Source organism: Setaria viridis, chromosome 4 (genome assembly GCF_005286985.2).
Source record: "Setaria viridis chromosome 4, Setaria_viridis_v4.0, whole genome shotgun sequence".
NCBI lineage: Eukaryota > Viridiplantae > Streptophyta > Magnoliopsida > Poales > Poaceae > Setaria > Setaria viridis.
The window spans coordinates 7,496,308-7,514,577 of record NC_048266.2 but is presented as its reverse complement, the minus strand read 5'-3'; the positions used below and the strand labels follow the sequence as shown (position 1 = coordinate 7,514,577).

General features: G+C 51.3%; 3 protein-coding genes across 3 annotated transcripts; 1 reads left to right on the top strand and 2 right to left on the bottom strand.

Annotated features, from left to right (window-relative positions):
* Positions 1 to 8,017: 8,017 nt before the first annotated feature.
* Positions 8,018 to 9,741, bottom strand: LOC117853966 (protein PHOSPHATE-INDUCED 1). The gene has a single exon (XM_034736243.2). The coding sequence runs from the start codon at positions 9,339 to 9,341 to the stop codon at positions 8,388 to 8,390; it is 954 nt and encodes a 317-aa protein (XP_034592134.1). The 5' UTR covers positions 9,342 to 9,741; the 3' UTR covers positions 8,018 to 8,387.
* Positions 9,742 to 10,937: 1,196 nt separating this feature from the next.
* On the bottom strand, positions 10,938 to 12,536 carry LOC117853208 (protein PHOSPHATE-INDUCED 1 homolog). Its single transcript, XM_034735588.2, has one exon. The coding sequence runs from the start codon at positions 12,298 to 12,300 to the stop codon at positions 11,281 to 11,283; it is 1,020 nt and encodes a 339-aa protein (XP_034591479.1). The 5' UTR covers positions 12,301 to 12,536; the 3' UTR covers positions 10,938 to 11,280.
* A 4,092-nt stretch (positions 12,537 to 16,628) lies between these two features.
* Positions 16,629 to 17,967, top strand: LOC117853209 (protein PHOSPHATE-INDUCED 1 homolog). Its single transcript, XM_034735589.2, has one exon. It carries the CDS (start codon positions 16,799 to 16,801, stop codon positions 17,780 to 17,782), a length of 984 nt encoding a protein of 327 aa, XP_034591480.1. The 5' UTR covers positions 16,629 to 16,798; the 3' UTR covers positions 17,783 to 17,967.
* The last annotated feature ends 303 nt before the right edge of the window (positions 17,968 to 18,270 follow it).

Genomic DNA, 18,270 nt, shown 5'->3' with positions numbered 1-18,270 from the left:
CATGCGGGTCTGACACATCGATAGCCTCGATATAAGAATGGATCTTAATATCTTTTCAAAGTCCTGCTTGATTCCATCTTTGATCCTGAATTGAACTTGCCATATCATGTGAAACTTAGCCTGTAAGTCTTCTTGGAGGAGTCCTCACCGAAGCTGAGCATGATCGGGCCCTGAGGACCCTGGGTAGATCAGCCCAAGCCTTTATAGGCCCATCGGCCCAGGCTCTTTCTGAGCCCAATGGCCTTCGTCTTGTCTGGTTTGTTGCTTGTCCCGAGCCTCATCCAATTGTGTTACAATTAAGTCCAATTTCCTGCGAAAATAGAATATCCTCCAAAATATATAACATTGCAAAAATGGGGTTATTTCAAGTGCCAAGTGGCGGGTTAGTATAAAAATATGTATGAAAACATCACTTAAATGGCACTAAAAGTGTATCAATAACGAGCGTCAACACAAACGGGAAACAGGCGTGCGTGATCGGACGCTGCACGGGTCAGCGCTACAGCGCCTTTCCTGACTGGGGATTTTGTCCGGACACGGTTGTCCGGTCTTCCTTAGGCACGAAAAATGGTGCGCTCGACTGATCGTCCCGTGCTTCCATGCCTCGACCCACATGGGCCCGACTGTGATCATCCTATCAGTCAGGCCTGGCTAGGTTCTAGGCCTATGATAGGCCCAGCCCATCATTTCGCCTTAGCTAGCGTGCGGCAGCTCGGCGGCCGGCTTCCTTCGGTTCCCGAGCCTTAGCTTTGCTGGCTAGTCGGGTAGAAACGGCGACGGGTCTCCCACCCGGCATAGCTAGTCTTTGACTTCCTTATCCTTTCTTAGTCTATCTTAATCGATGGTTTAGGGTATCCCTAATCTATAAACACGTCAGCCATACCTACAACTTGTGAATCCTAGCTCCAGATTTTCGGCATGGATCTTCCTCACAAGGTGATCACGCCTGCCAGAGCCTAGCCTAAGCTAGCCTCTGGACAATTGCACGGCCCTCAGCTCCCTGTAATGGTTGTCCCTCAAGTTCCTCGACTTTTGCTACTAATGGTTCTCTTGGTGTTGGTGGAGAATGGGGGTATTTATACCCTAGAGAGTCCGCAGTCGAAAGGGGAAGCCCAATGGGCGAGGGAAAGGCCCAATCTGATCAGCCTAGGTGGATCATGGCTGATCAGCCTAGCCCTTCCTTTTGCCCTCTTGCATCCTCCTTCATCGCCAAGTCTTCTCTGATCTTCTGGAATCTTCTTTTGTCTTGCATCCAGGCCTAACTTGTCGATATCCTCGGGATAAGAATGGATCTTGACAACCTTCCAAATTGTTGCTTGCTTCATCTTGATCGTGAGATCAACTTGCCATATCTTCTAAAACTTAGCCTTGAAGTCTTCTTGGAGGAACGTTCAACGAAGCTAAGCATGAATGAGCATCGGGAGCCCCTAGGATCGGCTTGGGCTCCTTGGCTCAATCAGCCCATGCCATTTTTGTATTGTCCGGCCTTCGTCTTTCTCTAGCCTCGTCCAATTACGCTCCAATGTAGTCCAATTTCTAGGGAAATGGAATATCCTTCAAAATGCAAGGCATATGCAAAGATGGTCCGATTGTTAGGTATGATCAATGTAAATGGTGTCATCTATATGCCAATATTGAAGATAACTGGGGTAAAAGTTTCTTAGTAACGAGTGCCAACATTGTCCCCACGTGGAAATCTATCACTCGAGGAGGATAAGTACCACACTTACATGATGGAGGACATCTAGATTTACAAACAAACCATTAAAGGATAATCAGTGCACTTACATGACATATAACGACCAGTTTACGAGCAAACTAGAAAAGGCCATCGATACTCTCATGTTTGGGAGGGATCGTGTTAGGGTGCAGACATTGTCGATCGTGCACTAGGTCAACTAGCAAGCCTAGGACGCCATTTGTGGTCATGGAAATCACTAGACGGACATCATGGAGGTTGGAAGAGAGATTTAGAGTTTCGGAGAAAAATTTAAACGCATAATATTTTGTTGGATTGGGTGTGTATCAATCGGACATGCCCCTTCATACATATGTAGGGTGGGGAGGTCTTGTTCCAATAATAGTCAAAACTTTCATCTATCCCATACCAAAATACAACTCTTACTCGGTTTATATAGGCCCAAACAGATCTGGCCAATTTCAAAAAACCAGTCTGACTAGTTTTCACAGGTGTGGACCATTTCGGAGCTACATATCTCTCTCATCCAGACTCCAGATTAGACCTCCTATATATGCATTACGATCGTGCCAATGAGTACCACATAATGATATGGTTCAACTGATTGTTTAGCAATGTTGACAAAATTGGCTCGGTCGAATTTGGTAACTTGTGAAGCCGCTTTGCCAAGAATACATAGCAAACCCTATTGGTGCCAATTTTAATCGTCAACCGATATAGTCCAAAAAAGTTCAGCAAAAAGGGAATAAGTATAAACTTCATCATCCATTACCAAAACTATTGCATGAGATGTTTGTTAGTGATACATGAACTGGAGTTAGCACTCTTCAGGAGCTCCAATTTTTTAGATGTCCCATGTGCCAAAGAATGTTAGGTATGGTGTTTCTTTAGACCAATGGGACCTTGACGCTCCTTGAGGTCTGCATATATACTTTACCCATTATGACACAAAAATTATGATGAGTTGCATGGAAAAATGAGTTTACTTTAAGAATGGAATGCTCTAATCCAAAAGAATGGCATACGCTTAAATAGTTAAGCCTATTAGCCCAGACAACTAGCTCCCTCATTTCAACATACAAAATAACTAGGTCTCTCATATAGACGCGAGCATTTGGTGCGCCAGACCAAACGAAAAGCCTACTTTGTTTTGGACCTAAAGCGATTGCTCAAGCCTGACCTAGACTCCCATTGAGCATCAAATTCAAGATGTGGGTAGGCCAACCCACCCATGAGTTTTATATGTTTTGAACAAGACTTGGGTCAGATTCGAGCCGTTAGGCTACTGTGCAAGCTAAGTCATAAAAGCCAACATGCTTGACTAAGTGAGCTTTTTTTTTTTGCTAAGCACGGGTTGTTTAGGGTTGGGCTTTCTATGCTTAGATTTTGTCTCGTCTAAAGGAAACTTTGCAAATATGAAATCCTAGCCCTAAAAAATATTGGATCTTATGCAAGCTTTGCAAATATAAAAAAAACATGCAATGAAGATGAAGATGTGAGTTCTTGAGTTAAAACCCTGGATCTTATGGAGTTGAGATTCAACAAGTATTGCTTATTAATTTTGTTATGCATTTGTCATTTCTTTATATCAAAATCCCTTATATGTTTTTTATACAACTATAGAAAGTATCATAAATTTATAGTCTTGTTAGTAACTTCAATATAATATCTAGATTATAAGACAAATGATTTGAGTTTCTACAAGGTGCTAAAAATTTATAATGTTTTAGATATTTATATTAAGTCAATTACTCACTTCGAGTTACAACTCTCCATTAGTTGCCTAATTCGTCGCTGGCAGCCCAATCCATTATTTGGAATCTTAATCCTCCAACCTTGACAATTGTTGGAGTAATATACTTCCTAACCTAGCTCTCTTGGAAGATTCCATGTAGTCTTTTATTGCACACTAGACTATAGAATCTCCACTAAATTATTTAGCTATATCAAACAAACTCATACTACATCCAAAAGAACTATGAAAGTTTGGATGAAACTAATACATGGTATGAATAAAATAAAATAATATTATCACAAATAATTAGAAAGACCAATATTATGGATCAAAACATGTTATTAGATGATTGTTAAGGAAGAAATGGTATTTACTCTAAAACTATATGTGCATACTCCTGGTGCTTATCAATTATGTCCTTGTAAGTGATATGCACACCTCTTGGCTCTTTATAAAAGTGTGCGTAGATGATTATATTGAAGGAGGTTTTACTGTAATCTTTGGATCACGATTCCCCAAAACTCACAACCTTTGGGTTGTACAATATCCATCAAATAAGATGAGCCTACAAACCACGTGAGACAATAGAATGCAGAAAATGAGCAAGAAAATGAATGGAGAGATGGTATCATTGGCCTCATGTGACTCCTTTATAGATACATGTGAAGGGGTCAGTTGACTTCTTCAACCTACCCCTAGATATTACATAAAGTAAGCGCACTTTTCCATTTTTGTTCAAGATAATTAACCATTACACTTTTTAAGTTTTTCACACATCAAATAGATCCTAGGATATATGACCTTCCCCAATGGTATAAGATAAAGATGTACAACGGAATAAATTGGGGTTTTTGAGTTTTAATCCTTTAGCGAGAGGTAGGGTAACAATGCAAGAATTCCATGCTTTGTGCTCTAAGTTTCCAGTGTGTGTATATAATCCAACCAAAATTTTTTATTGTAGTTCCAAACCTATTCTAACATCTCACTATTATGAATTATAGATTTCTTTGGAGCTTTGGTGTTAGTTCACATGAGATGAACTTGGAAAGATAGAAATTTCAAAAACAATACAATACATCCGACCATTGATTTATAGACCCAACCGTTGCCGGCAACAATGTCAATTATATATAACTAGCAGAAGTGCCCATGCGTTGCACGGAAGGAAGAAAATCATTGCGCGGAAGGAAGAAAATCATTGCGGGTCCCAAAACACATGGCATACACCACCAAATATGCACGCATCAAATGAAGCTGGGCTAAAAAATCAACCAAATAATAATTTGGTTAATGCCAAGGCTCTCTCGCTTTTAATATGTTGTTCATTATTAAAATCAACCAAATTTGACGGTTGGTTGGAATTAGTTTTTATTGCGTGAGGCACAGAAGTGAATTTTTTTTTCATATTTTTCTTGTTTCTTCCTTTGCTAGTTGCATACAAAAAGGAAAGAAATACACACATGATGGGAAGAGAGGAGAAGTTGTAGAAACGTAAGATACCAGCCCATCACCTGACTACTCTCGCTGATACACCGCGTCACTGCAAACTTCAATGAGAAGAGAAAGAAGCCATGTGTTAGTAAGGTGAAGAAAAAACTGGATAGAATTTAAGAGCAATGCAAGTCACCGCAAAGGAACCTAAACACGTACTCATTTTTTCCAGGCTAAACATGACGATTGACAACTTGTCATTCTCCACAGCGTGCTCTGCGAGCAGGGTGATCTCCTCTCCTACCTTTCTATCCGCAGGACACCATATGCAGAGATAAAAGTAGTTAATTCTCCAGAGCTGGTTCATCAAATTGATAAAGAAGGAAAGGGCACATGTATAATTAGATTCATTTTGCCTTGTGCTAGGAAATATCATCTGCATTTCTGCTGCTACATTCAGTGATCCTTCTTAATGGCTAGTTTCTCTGCAAAAAAAACACAAACCGAGTGAAAGTGGTAGTGAGCAGATGACAAATCCGATAACTGACGACCATATGGTTTCATAGGACAACATTAAGCCACTGCCATGAAGAAAAGAAAGCAATAGTAATCTCCATTTTGTATATGCCTTCATCATTCTGTCTAGATCCATTCACATGGTCATAGAACAAATTATGCATCGGAATCATGGAACATAATATTGGTACATCAGGTACATAAGGAAAAGGAAAAGCAGGTGTCAACGAATAGTAGAAAGGTTGGGAATATTCAGAGCAAGCAGAAGGGTTGGAAACATTCAGAGCATAGCAGACTACAGGACGACAACTGAATAGCAGGGAAAAGAGATTGACACTATTGCTGCAGTAATTGATTTATCTATTGATCCATCGATTATCACGTAGCAGTAATTTTAATGAGCAAACAAAAAGCAACGATTACCAAGAGAGAGCAATTTCTTTTATCCAAGAGCTGGCAAACAACTGAGGAGAGAGAAAAGAAAGGGAGAGCAAGGTGCACCTGGCAATGGAGGAACGGCTAGGGACGCGTGCTAGAAGTGGGGCAGAGGAGGAAGAGGGACTTGCCGCCGGTGGGTGAGTCGAGAAGCACATGCGACTCCCGTAGGCGCCCTCACAGCAGATCTCGAAAGGGCCGTTGTGCCGCCGTAGGCAGGCTGCCCGTGCTGAACGACGTCTTCAACAGAGGCAAGGCTGAACATCGTCGCCTCTCAGCACCTTGTTAAACAGGCAGAGCGCAGTGCAGTTCCTCAAGGCGGCCGGTGAGATGGCGCAGGGGCTGCCGGCGCCGTCGGTGGCGCCGGTCTGGGACCGTGAGGCTTTTCCCCCTTCACCTGACAAGTTTTTTTTCCCAAGCGTCGTGGAGGTGGACCTGGAGTGGCACAGCGACGCCACAGACCCACCGCGCTGCCGCCTCCTCCGACCACGACGCGGCCTCCTCGTGCGTGGCGGCGGCAATCGCCGCCGGCAAGCAGATCTCGTTGCGTCCGCTGCCCTCCTCCTCCGGTCCCGGTGTCATCCCTTCTGTCGTCGGTGGGCAAGCTTCTCGATCTCCTCCGGGCCCCTCCGGCAGCTGCGGCCTCGTGCCCTTCGACCCCTCCCCACGCGGCCGTCGCCGCCGCCGCGGATCTTCAACGGGTGGGGTGGCTGTTGCGGCCTCCGACCCCGCATCGCGGAGGACGGCGTCGCGCATGACGTGACCCCCGGAGCAGACGCCGAGGCACCCCGGCCTCGCCGGCGGTAGCGGCGCGCTCCCCTCGCCCAAGCCTCGCGGCCTCACCCTCCTCCCCTTCTCCATGGCCGCGGTCAAGCCCAGGACGCCGGCCGCCGCACCACTGACGTTGCTGGCCGCCCGCGTCCAATCTCCCTCGTTCGCCTCTCCGTTTCGAAGAAAGAGAAGCTTTTTCCCCTTTAACCCCCTCCCTTCCCTTCTTTTTCCACCCGAAACCCCCCCCCCCCCCCTCTTCAGCATTTGGACTGCGGGTTGATTACCAAAACCTTGAGGGGTTTTTTTGCAAAATATCCACGACGGTTGATGAAAGAAACATCCTCTCTTTAATATTAGGTATAAGGTATAGATTATTTTAGTAAATTACTCAGGTTTGCCGTTATAAAACCAACTTCCATTGTAAAAAAGTTTGTATCTAAATTACTTACCGCTACCATTGTAAAAAAAATCCAAGATAATACCCTAGATCCACATCTAAATTACCCGTGTATGTTATTAATTATAAGATAATAATCTAAAACAACCCTAAATTAGCATCTAAATTACACACGTTTGCCTATTAAAGTAACAACTAACCCTCTATGTGCACATGCAAATTAATCACTTCTACTATCGTTATGAAAATAATATCCTAAGATACCAAATGCATACTTCTAAATTACCTATGTATTTCTGCTAATATATGGACAAACTAACACAAAGTATAGATGAATGATGTTTGGCATGTGGACCACATAATAAGCATCATTATCAAAGTAAAATTGAAATTGGGAAGAAAAAAAATCTGAACCAATGGAGTCATGAAAGATAGATTGCAACAAGAGGTAATATAACTAAAGCTAAGGTTCAACTAACTGTTGAACACACATTGAGATAGAGATGGGATGCAAAAGATGTAATATATGAATAGGGATGGAAGTAATCGGTAATGATATCTGTTACAACCGGATAAAGATTACATGAGAGAGAGAGAGAGAGAGAATAAGATTAAGCACTTTTAATTAGTATCAGCCTCAAATTTATCAACAAACTTCTATAGCATATGTTCTTTTTAAAATACTCTTAAATTTTTTAGCCTGCACGGAGCACAGGTTGATGGATTGGATCTACAAGTGTGAATGGGCATTTGGAGTAGTCTTAAAAAATGTTCAAATGCATAGAGAAGGTTTAGTTAACTCCAAGAAGATATCTTCCTCGCAAAAAAAAAAAGATATCTGAAGTTTTTAGTCATCTCTACCAGTGCTTGTGGGGGCACTATTGCAAGAGTTGTTACAAACGGGGTTGATTGGCAGTTTAGACCCTCTGATGTCTCAAAAAACACTTGATGAAAAATGAACACCAAAGTAGCCAAGCCACCCAACTGTGCAAACTCAAGGTCATTAAGTCTACAGTCATATATGTGATTTTGTTCAGAAATAGTATTGCATTTCTTCTTCCATAATAGCGCAACCAACTAACCAGGTACATAGAAATAAGTAAATATATAGCTGGTCATCCAGAGTCCACACAGCATCGGTCGCCCAATTTCATCTCTATTCATTTTGATAAACTGATCTTGATTTGTACGTTGGTCTTTGAAAGACAACTCCTTGCTTAGCATACTTCGCGCTCTTCTGTTTTATCCAATTCTTAGAGATCCTCCGATCCTCCAACGATCCCAGCAAGCGTCAACACCATAAGCTCGTCGAAATAAGAACGGCAAATCGAAGAAACAATTATGTATATTTACACCTTCGGCGCCGACGACGTGCAGTGAAATTCGTCACCGTTTTCCGGGCTCTACACCAAAGTAGAGCAACCAGGCTTCCCCGTGTCGTAGACGGCGGGGAGCAGGTACTTGTGTCCCCCGGCGCCAATGGCATTGTAGCTGCCTCCGGTGTCCTTGTCGACGAGCACGTCCCCGGCGTACCCGGGGTACGATCCGCTTCCGTACACCCCGGCGCACGCCGTGCACGCCTCCAGCGCGGCGTCCTTCTCGCCCTGGTAGTAGGCGTCGCGGAACGGGTTGGTCACGGCCCCCGCCACCATGCTGGCGAGCGTCACCATCATGCCGTCGACGCCGACGTCGCCGTTGGGCGCGCCCAGGGGCTTGTCCTGCGGGCCGTACGACGGCTTCGCGAACGGCCACGCGCACTGCCCGGGGCACTGCCGCTTGGCGTCACCCGCCCACGCGTAGGCGTAGCCCGCGCCGGCGTCGGCGCCGTGGAGCCCGCACCGCACGCTGCCGAAGCCGTCGACGACGACGCCCGGGTCCGTGAGCACCAGCACGAGCCCGCCCTTCCTGGGCCCCGCGCCCGCCGCGAGCTGGAACACCTGGTCCAGCGTCAGGGACTTGCCGAGAGAGTACTGCTCGTCGGAGGCCTGGCTGGCGAGGAGGATACGCGTGTCGCCGCCGCCGGTGGCGGTGGAGGTGGACAGGTAGACGTTGTGGATGGTGCTCCACCACTGCGCGACCGAGGGCGTCGCGGAGTGGGGTTTGGAGGTCAGCGACTCGATGAAGTCGACGACGATGGCCTTCTGCTCGGCCGAGAAGCTCCCGTACCAGACGATGAAGACGGGGATGTCGCCGCTGAGGACGGCGCCGCCGTGGTACGTCAGCTGGTCGCCCGCCGGGGCCTCCACCAGCTCGAGCTCCCGCCGCTGGCACAGCGACGGCCGCGCCAGGCTCAGGAGGATCAGCGTGGTTGTTACCATCTGTAGCGCCTTCGTAGAGATCAAGCTGCGAGAATCCATTTGGAATCAGTCCGCAACTACGATCGAGTTAAGATCGGAAGATGATGGTAAACTCGGGGACTTGCTGATTGCGAGACGAAGGGCTCCGTTAACAAGGGATTTATAGGCCATTGATAAACCTTCCTGCTCCGTGGCGCAAGCTGATCTGTGATCTGATCATGGCACGCATCCATGTTCAAATTACCATCGTGTCACGCCATATGCACGTTTGCAGTTGCAGCATTGCTGCAGGCAAAGGTTTGTTTCTTATTTGAACGGTGCTCAGAGCTCACAGACGGTGGTCGGCTGATGCGTAGATTTCCCGGTGCAAGGCACGGCGTGCGAATTGGCGAACTGAAACGTTCAGAGCGCTCTCGCTGCTCGTGGCAGTATCGTAGGCACGGGACTTGACCAACGGGGCTTTGCATTGTCACGTAAGCGGAGTAGTACTTTCGTACAGTACTAGGCAGCAAGCGCAGCGTCGAAGGCACACGAAAGCGACGAAATAACCTCGCGATCCCGGCAACCATCCAGAATCCACCGAAAATCTGGCCGGCCAGCTCGTCAAGGTGGTATCCCGGCCGCCGAGGTCGGGGGCTCGGGGCCGGCCGGCCACGGTCGCGCGCGCGCGTTCCCGGGAACCTGGCGAGTGCGGCGCGAGAAAAAAAGCCTCGCCTTTGCCCATGGACGCATAGTGAATTGGTGATTTGGTGAGAGTTCCTGTGGCTGGAGCAGGCGAGGCGAGCACCGCCGCCGAAGCTCCAGTCGTGCACCACGATTCTGGACGTGAACGGCTGAACGCATCATGGAGCTGGTGCCCGTAGCGCAACGCGAGGATCGTTAGAAGTTTTTTTTTTCCGGTTCCCACAGGATCGGACATGGTCGGCTTTGGGTAGATCGAACTCGTTTCCTGGTGCACATCCACTAGGCCCCGAATCATGTGACGCAGATTCTTGGACTGCACTGCTAGTACTAGTGCATGAGGATCAACTGCGCTTCGGAAATGTTTGACGTCAAATGCATCAAAGAGAAGCCCTGGTGGTGGTGGCTGGTGCTTGAGTAGTTGACACACTATGGAAAGGTCGCGTGGTATTGTCGTGTATTGGAATAAACTTCGTACTTTCTGCTAGCCGTTGACCTGAGCTGGCTGGCAAGTGCAAAGGTTTCGGCTTTCTCGAAACGCGCAGACATGATGATGAACAAAGGGAACGAAGGTTCGAAACTCCGAAGTCCGAATTCATACTAGGTATGTAGTATTGGGCCAGGCTTTGCCTCGGCTCACCACCCCCACCCGGCCAGATGCCACCAGCCAGGCAGGCAACAATACACACAAATGGGCCCCACTCTAGTACGGCTTTCCTCTGGCAAACAAGTAAATTCTAGGCCCTTTTAGCACGTTCTGCGATCAAGAAATCGTAGCCGCGTTATCTAAAAAAGAAATCGTCGATGTTGCCTAATGCCTGTGGACATGCCAGGCTTCCGCTCCCGCAGACCAACTGATCAAGCTCACTCATCCACTTCAAAATTCAGAATCGGATCTTTCAGAATTTTCATATCAAAGCACGAAAACAGTCCAGCACGATTCAATACAGAGTTATAGAAGACGAGACAGAGCCCTTGAGAAACAGATACTTCACATTTTATACAGTTTACATCCAGTTGGTGTTTCAGGGTCTAATTGGTTTGATGTCAAAATGTTGGCATGTCAAAATGTTGGCATGCTAAAATTTTGACCACTATTTACAATTTTTTTTCCATGTTTAGCAAGTTTTTTATCCAACTTTTAGCTTGCCAAAACTCTAACATGCTAAAATTTTAGCATCCAACCAATGAGACCCTTAGACAACACTCCATTTCGACCTTCGCCAAATTACTACACACACGCTGACGCACAAGCACATCGTCACTTTATCTTCCACTGACGGATGCCAAGACACGGCGCCGCGCGCGCGCTCTCTTCTCACACCAAGGTGGCGCAGTCACCCGTGTCGGGGTCGTACAGCGCCGGGAGCAGGTACTTCCTCCCGCGGGCCCCGTTGGCGTTGTAGCTGGCGCCCGTCGCCTTATCCACGAGCAGCTCCCCGGCGTACCCGGGGTAGGCGCCCCTGCCGTACACCCCCGCGCACGCCGTGGCGGCCTCCAGCGGCGCGCCGCGGTCGCCCTGGTAGAACCCGTCCCCGAACGGGTTGGTCACCGCGCCGGCCACCATGCTGGCCACGCTGATCACCGCGCCGTCCATTCCGGCGTCCCCGTTGGGGGCCACCAGCGGCGGCGCCTGGGGCCCGTACACCGGCTGGTGGAACGGCCACGCGCACTGCCCGGGGCACTGCGTCGCCGGGTTCCCCACCCACGCGTACGCCGCGCGCGCGCCGCCGCCGCCGTACGAGCCGTGGTGCCCGCACCGGCTCGCGCAGAAGCCCTCCACCGCCACGTCCTGCGCCGTGAGCACCAGCGCGACGCCGCCGCCCACCTTCGCCGGGCGCGCCCTCGCCGCCAGCGCCGGGAGCTGGGACATCTTCAGGCTCTTCCCCAGCGAGCAACCCTCGTCCGAGACCTGCCCGGCCAGGACCACCCGCGCGATCCTGGCGCCGCCGCCGTGGGCGCCGTTCTTGCTGGCGGCCGCCGCCTTGGAGAGGTAGAGCCGGTTGATGTTGCTCCACCACTGGGCGACGGAAGGCCCCTGCGCCGCGGCGGAGAGGGAGAGGAGGAAGTCGGTGACGATGGCCTTCTGCGCCGGCGTGAAGCGGCCGTACCAGAGGACGGAGACGGAGATGTCGCCGCTCAGCACGGCGCCGCCGTGGTACCTCAGCATGTCGCTGGGCGGCGGCTTGTAGAGCTCCATCAGCCTCCTGCTGGGGCTGGCCATGGACACTCCCGCGGCCACGGAGCCCCACGCCGAGCTCAGGAGCGCAAGCGCCAGGAGCAAGAGCAGAGCATGGGTTCTCCGACGGAGGAAGCTACTGGAAGCTGCTGAGGCCATCGCCTCCACTAGGAGTGAACTACCAAGTGGAGCACTACGCAGTGGCACTAGAGTAGACAGCTGGTGTGTCTTGACTGGAAGGCTCAGTGGTGGTGTGTGCTTCCGAAATGGCGAGGAGCTGGGCTTTTATAGGGCTTGCTGCCTGCCATTGTTTAGTGATCACTGGTCAGGAATTCAGGATGAGATCGGCCTGATGGGCAGGAGTAGCTGCGTGCACGCGACGCGTTCGCCGGGCTGCACTTGTTCGAGGCGTGTTCAGCTCTGGGTGACCGGAGATCAACTGGAACTTGGGGACAGCTGGATTAGCATGGGCAGCGCGTGCGCGGCGCCTCTTTCTGACCGTGAACGGACGATCGAGCGATGGATGCTTCGCGGTTCGCTCGCTCGCTCCACGACTCCACCAGTAGACTTCTACCTCCTTTTCGGCTGAATTTTTGGCGCTACACTGAACTGTCCCGGCCCAAATAATTGCTCGGCTGTAGCGGACTAGCGGCGCGGCCTGCCTCGGCGCATCAGTGTTTGGCAGTACAGTCTTGATTAAACATTAAGTTGACCTAATCCATGATGAGAATCTTGGATCCGTGATGTAACGTGATGGGCATTCGTGCGTGGGCAGGAGACACATATGATTGGGCGTGTTTTAAAGAGGGAAAGCTGACCCGGTTGTTGGCTTGGTCCTATCTCAGGGGGAGAGGTGGCAGGGTCATCGGATCGGAGAGTGATCCAGTCCCAACAGTGGGTTCCGGCAGCGCTGTCCCGGCTTTACTGGACTCTGATGGAGCCGTCGGGGTTGGGGTCGAGTGGAATGCTAGGTTCACTGGCCACTAGCTAGTCATCAGTTATCGCCACCGCTAATCAAATCTTATTGGAGTGAAATGGCACGCTTAGTCCAATGCACGTCGGCTGCGGTGGCTCCGGTCCCTCGCGAATGCGCGTGCCCCCCCCCCCCCCCCCCCCCCCCCCCCTTCCTGTATGGGCATTGAGTTGACAGGCGGGCTCTGCACTGCAATGCTTTGAGAAGCTGGTTAGTTCGGGGGTTGTAGGAGCCTTTCCGGGTTGGTTTGCGTGCCTGTCGCAGGTGTCGCTCCTCTCTGAGCTGCTGTCAGTGTACTGCTAGCTGTGAGCCAGAGTCCCAGTGGTAGCACTGTGTCTTTGCCGAAACCAAACTTCCGAGCAGCTCCAGTGTGGTTCAAAATCGAACCGTGGGCTGTTCTAACCGAACAAAGAACACTGCAGCGTTCGAACGTTGGTTGTCAGACGCAAAATCGACGTTTGCAGACGAGCCGAACTCCGACGAATTAAAATAATCACGCCAACTGCCGTCGTCCACCAGCAGGCAGCGCAGCACCACGTCGCGTGGGTCCCATGAGACTCGTGCTGAGAAAGAGCGGACTCATTTTTTTCGTGCGTGGGTCCTATGATTCGATGCTGACGATGGAGCTAGCGAACGGTAGTTTTGTTCGGCTTGCGTGGACTCCAACAGTCGAACCAGGACTAGAGCCGCTCATACAGTCGAGTTAACCATGGTGATTACTGATCGGAGACTGTCATGGATGGCCGCTCTGCTGTACTCTGTGGTCAGTCAACCCACCTTCATCCCCTCCTGCATTCCTGCCTACCTCCTACGAGCCCGGCGCTATTGAGCCTCTGCCCTCTGCCCACTGGCAATGATTGTGTGGCCCCGTTTGTTCCTAGATTCTAGATCGAGTTTTGAGTACCAGTGTACCACCGCAGCCGGGACCGTGAAGCTATGCAATGCCCACGAGTGCGCTACGCGCCGGGACGCCGGATGAACGAAGCTGACTCCTGCCGAGATCTGTGGCGGCAAGGCCGATGGTGGCCCAGCACAGGCGCGAGGCCGGGGCCGGCCTCATGATGACGAGGCCGACGACCTTTTGACGCGCCGCTGGCGGCTTGCGTGCAGCCACACCACACGTGACCCATGCGGCCGTCGACGGCAGGCCGGCGCGGGCGCGTCGGCAGGTAGCGCCGGGTCACCACCGGTCGGCCGGCCCGCCCTCGGCCATCGCCGTCTGCTCGCGGATGCAGCTACAGCCGCGCGCGGCAGCTGGTGGTAATAGACCGCTCACCCTCCCTCCGACTCCGAGCCGCGTGCGATAGGTGTCCGTGCAGCCGTGCGCCCGTGCCATCGATGCGTTGCGGGCTCTGCAGCGGACGCGATGAGATCGATGGCTGCTACCATAAAATTCAGACTATTGCTTGTTGTTTTGTCAGCAATTTAATTTGATCTGTAGCATTTTTTTATTAAAACTATTAGCAGTGAAACTCAGTACTTGCTAGGAATGAGTGCATGTTTTGCAGACATGCATTTCTACAGTGACATGCATGCTGCAAGTATCCAAATCCAGCAGTGCCCAATGGAACAGTCAGCGACGCTGACTGCTGATTGTTGCCGAAAGCAATTATTCTGGACAGGCCCAGGCGCACAGCTGATTCCTCGCCGCGCGCACTGTGCACGGCGACGGCGGCGGCCGGCTGTCGCTTCTGACGCGTGACTGCCTGCCCGATCCCAGACTGCATGCGGCGCACCAATTCAATGGCGACAGGAGCCTTTCAGAGAACAGGTCCACGGACCACGGTTCTGGGCTGCCGCCTCCATTATTGGCGCCGGGAAACTGCAGCAGCTACCGCCCGCCGCTGTGCCGGCCGGGGTCCCGTCCCCTGTGCAGGTGGTGTCCTACGCGAAACGGCGACACGTCTCCGCACGCGTTCGAGTGCATGGAAGCCAGCTGTTCCGGGATTACACATGATGGCCTCTCGAGTTTACGGGGCACTAATAAGCGCTTGCTTTGCCGGTAATCCTTTTGGGGTCGATGCCTTTGGTTAGGTTGCTTACTCATGGAGCGGCGCATGATGTTAGTATACTCCTATAACACTTTGCTTTGGTGACTTGTCGACACTAAGCTAGTAAGCGTACTCCTACAGTCCTACTACACTAAAGTAATCTCTAGAGCAGCGGCGGCAGGTCTCCAAGTGCTCTTGTTTGGTGGCTAAATACGCCTCTAGGATAATCTATACAAAGCCTCTGGTTTTTATTTTCATTTTTCAGAGTGTATTTGGTTGCATGCACCACATGATGCATGCATGGATGATCCTAGATAGGGTGGTTCAATCAATTTGCTTGAATAATGTATTAAGTGGGATGGCCTCATCCTAGATGAGCTGGTCCAATTCACCCAACCAAACGAAAGGATCATTATTATTTTGAATCATTTCATACCAAACACACCCTCAGGTTCTAGACTCATCTGATTTGTCATGGGACGAGAGGGAGCAGGTGGCCAATTATCGGCCTCAAAAAATCAAGACTGATCTTTTCAAGTGAGAGAGAGAAGACCGTACTCCAAGAATCATTTGGTCCCATTCCACATCACTGGTCATTATTTCATTACCAAATGGATGCATGGAGCATATTCCTATACAAAATAAATGAGTGGGAAATAAAATAGCTCGATAGAGGCATCCAGCTGGAGGTGCGACGGGACGAGCGAGCGGACCGTGACGGCCCATGCGTGCATGCATGTACATGCGAACGGCGATGGCGATACCTCCCGTGTCAAGTTCCGGCGCCAACTTTTCGCTTGGGGTCGAACGTTCCGAAGGAGCTCCCATCCCCGACGGGCCGACGGCGTCGTCGTCATGGGGGCCCTCCAATTATGTGTGGTCCGATCAATGCTAAGCTTGTTTGACCTCCACGTACGCCGGTGATGATTGGGGTCTGGGGTCGCACGGTCAGTTCACGTCCTGATCCTCTAGGACACCAGCATTATGTTCTCGATCGCTTCGCTTAACCAAGATCCTGCTTTCCTAATTCAATGTATCAAAAATTATTTCGAGAGTGTGATACGTGTATTGCGAGTGCCTAGAGTTTTAGAAAATGTTATTGTAGATTTGTAGTGAGTAGTGACAGAATACGGTTGAAGTGAGTAGTGTGAATTGATTGGTACATAGTACCAGCCTAACTTAATATGTTACTAGACAAAAAAAGATTTGAAATTTTGGAGCGAGCAAATTCGAAATTGAACTAAACAGCGTCAAACGTTGAAGGTGGAGGCGGCACGTTTAATTTGCGGCCATTATAGTCTGGTTCAAGGGAACTGTCAGTTTTCCCTCAACCACTAGCTCTTTAGAGTGAAAACTGTTTGGAGTGTTACGGCACCTTGAAGCACGGTAAGCACCCTCTTCAGCTGAGTGTTTAGGACTCAACTGGTTGGTACCTGAAGCACGGTAAATATACCATTACCACAAAGTGACTCGTTTCGCATGCTTATATCATATGCATCCACGTACGCTCGCATCAATGCCACTCCGCCACTCCGGTGTGGGAGCGCCTCTATATAAGCAGTTCTCTGCCTGGCTCTGCTCCCCACACTCCAAAACATCACCTCTCCCATTCCCAAACTGAGTCGCCGCCTCACCGAGCTAGAGAATTAAAGATTCTTCCAAGATTCTAGCACCTCTCGAGAGCCTTCTCCCAATGGCCAAGCACAGTGCGCTCCTCCTGCTACTGATGGTGCTCGCCGTAACCATGGGCGCCGCGCCATCAGCGGCGTTCCTGGTCCAGCCACAGCCGAACCTCCTCACGTACCACAACGGCGCGGTGCTGAGCGGCGACATCCCCGTATCCATCCTCTGGTACGGCCGCTTCACGCCGGCGCAGAAGGCCGTCGTCTCCGACTTCCTCCTCTCCCTCTCCGCCGCGCCCGCGCCGCGGGAGGCGCCGCCGTCCCCCGCCCCGTCCGTCGCCCAGTGGTGGAGCAGCATCAACCAGCTCTACCTCTCCAAGGCGGCGGCCGTCAGCAAGAACGGCGCACACGGCGGCGCCGCCGTGGCCAGGAGCGCGCGGGTCGTCCTGTCGCGCCAGGTCTCCGACGAGGGGTGCTCGCTGGGGAAGAGCCTGAAGCTGTCCCAGCTCCCGGCGCTGGCAGCCAGGGCGCGTGGCCCTGCGAAGGCGTCCGGCGGCGGCGGCATCGCGCTGGTGCTCACGGCGCGGGACGTGGCGGTGGAGGGCTTCTGCATGAGCCGGTGCGGGCACCACGGGTCGGACCCGCGGTCCCGGGCGGCGTACGCGTGGGTGGGGAACCCCGCCGACCAGTGTCCGGGGCAGTGCGCGTGGCCGTTCCACCAGCCGGCGTACGGGCCACAGGCGCCGCCGCTGGTGCCGCCCAGCGGGGACGCCGGCATGGACGGCGTGGTGATCAACGTGGCCACCGTGGTGGCCGGCGCGGTCACCAACCCGTTCGGGGACGGGTTCTACCAGGGCGACCGCGGCGCGCCGCTGGAGGCCGCCACGGCGTGCGCGGGGGTGTACGGCAGGGGCGCCTACCCCGGGTACGCCGGGGAGCTGCTCGTGGACAAGGCGACGGGCGCCAGCTACAACGCGCACGGCGCGAGGGGGAGGAAGTACCTGCTGCCGGCGCTGTTCGACCCCGACACGTCGGCGTGCTCCACGCTGGTGTAGCCGCCGTGGACCGGATAGAGACGAAGTGACGTCGACGGATAAAAAAGCTTTTAAATGTTGTTGCTGGGTGTAAATACTGTAGAGTATGTACAGTGAGTATCATCGTACGTAACGTGCCGGGCAGTCCCAGTCTAAATAAGGACGTGTAAAGTTTTGTTGTATATATCGTGTATTCGTGTGCCACAGTTCTTGCATTTGCATATACGGTTCGTCCGATGCTTCACGTGTTCCGAGAGGGACGGTGCCGCGTGTAGCAGGTGAATCTGGAGCTCGGGAGGCTTATCGGCTAGACGTTGACGACGACGACGCCACGGCGAAAGGGCGATCCGGTCCATGCTGCCGTATTTGGGTGCGTGTGCTGTTGGCGTCAGGGAATGCCACGTAAGGTACGATTCGATAGTGACTCATACCGCACGTGAGGTGTATGTCAGTGTGTGGAATTCGTGTGCGAGTGTCTCGGTGACCCAGTGTGGCCACTGGGCCCCAGC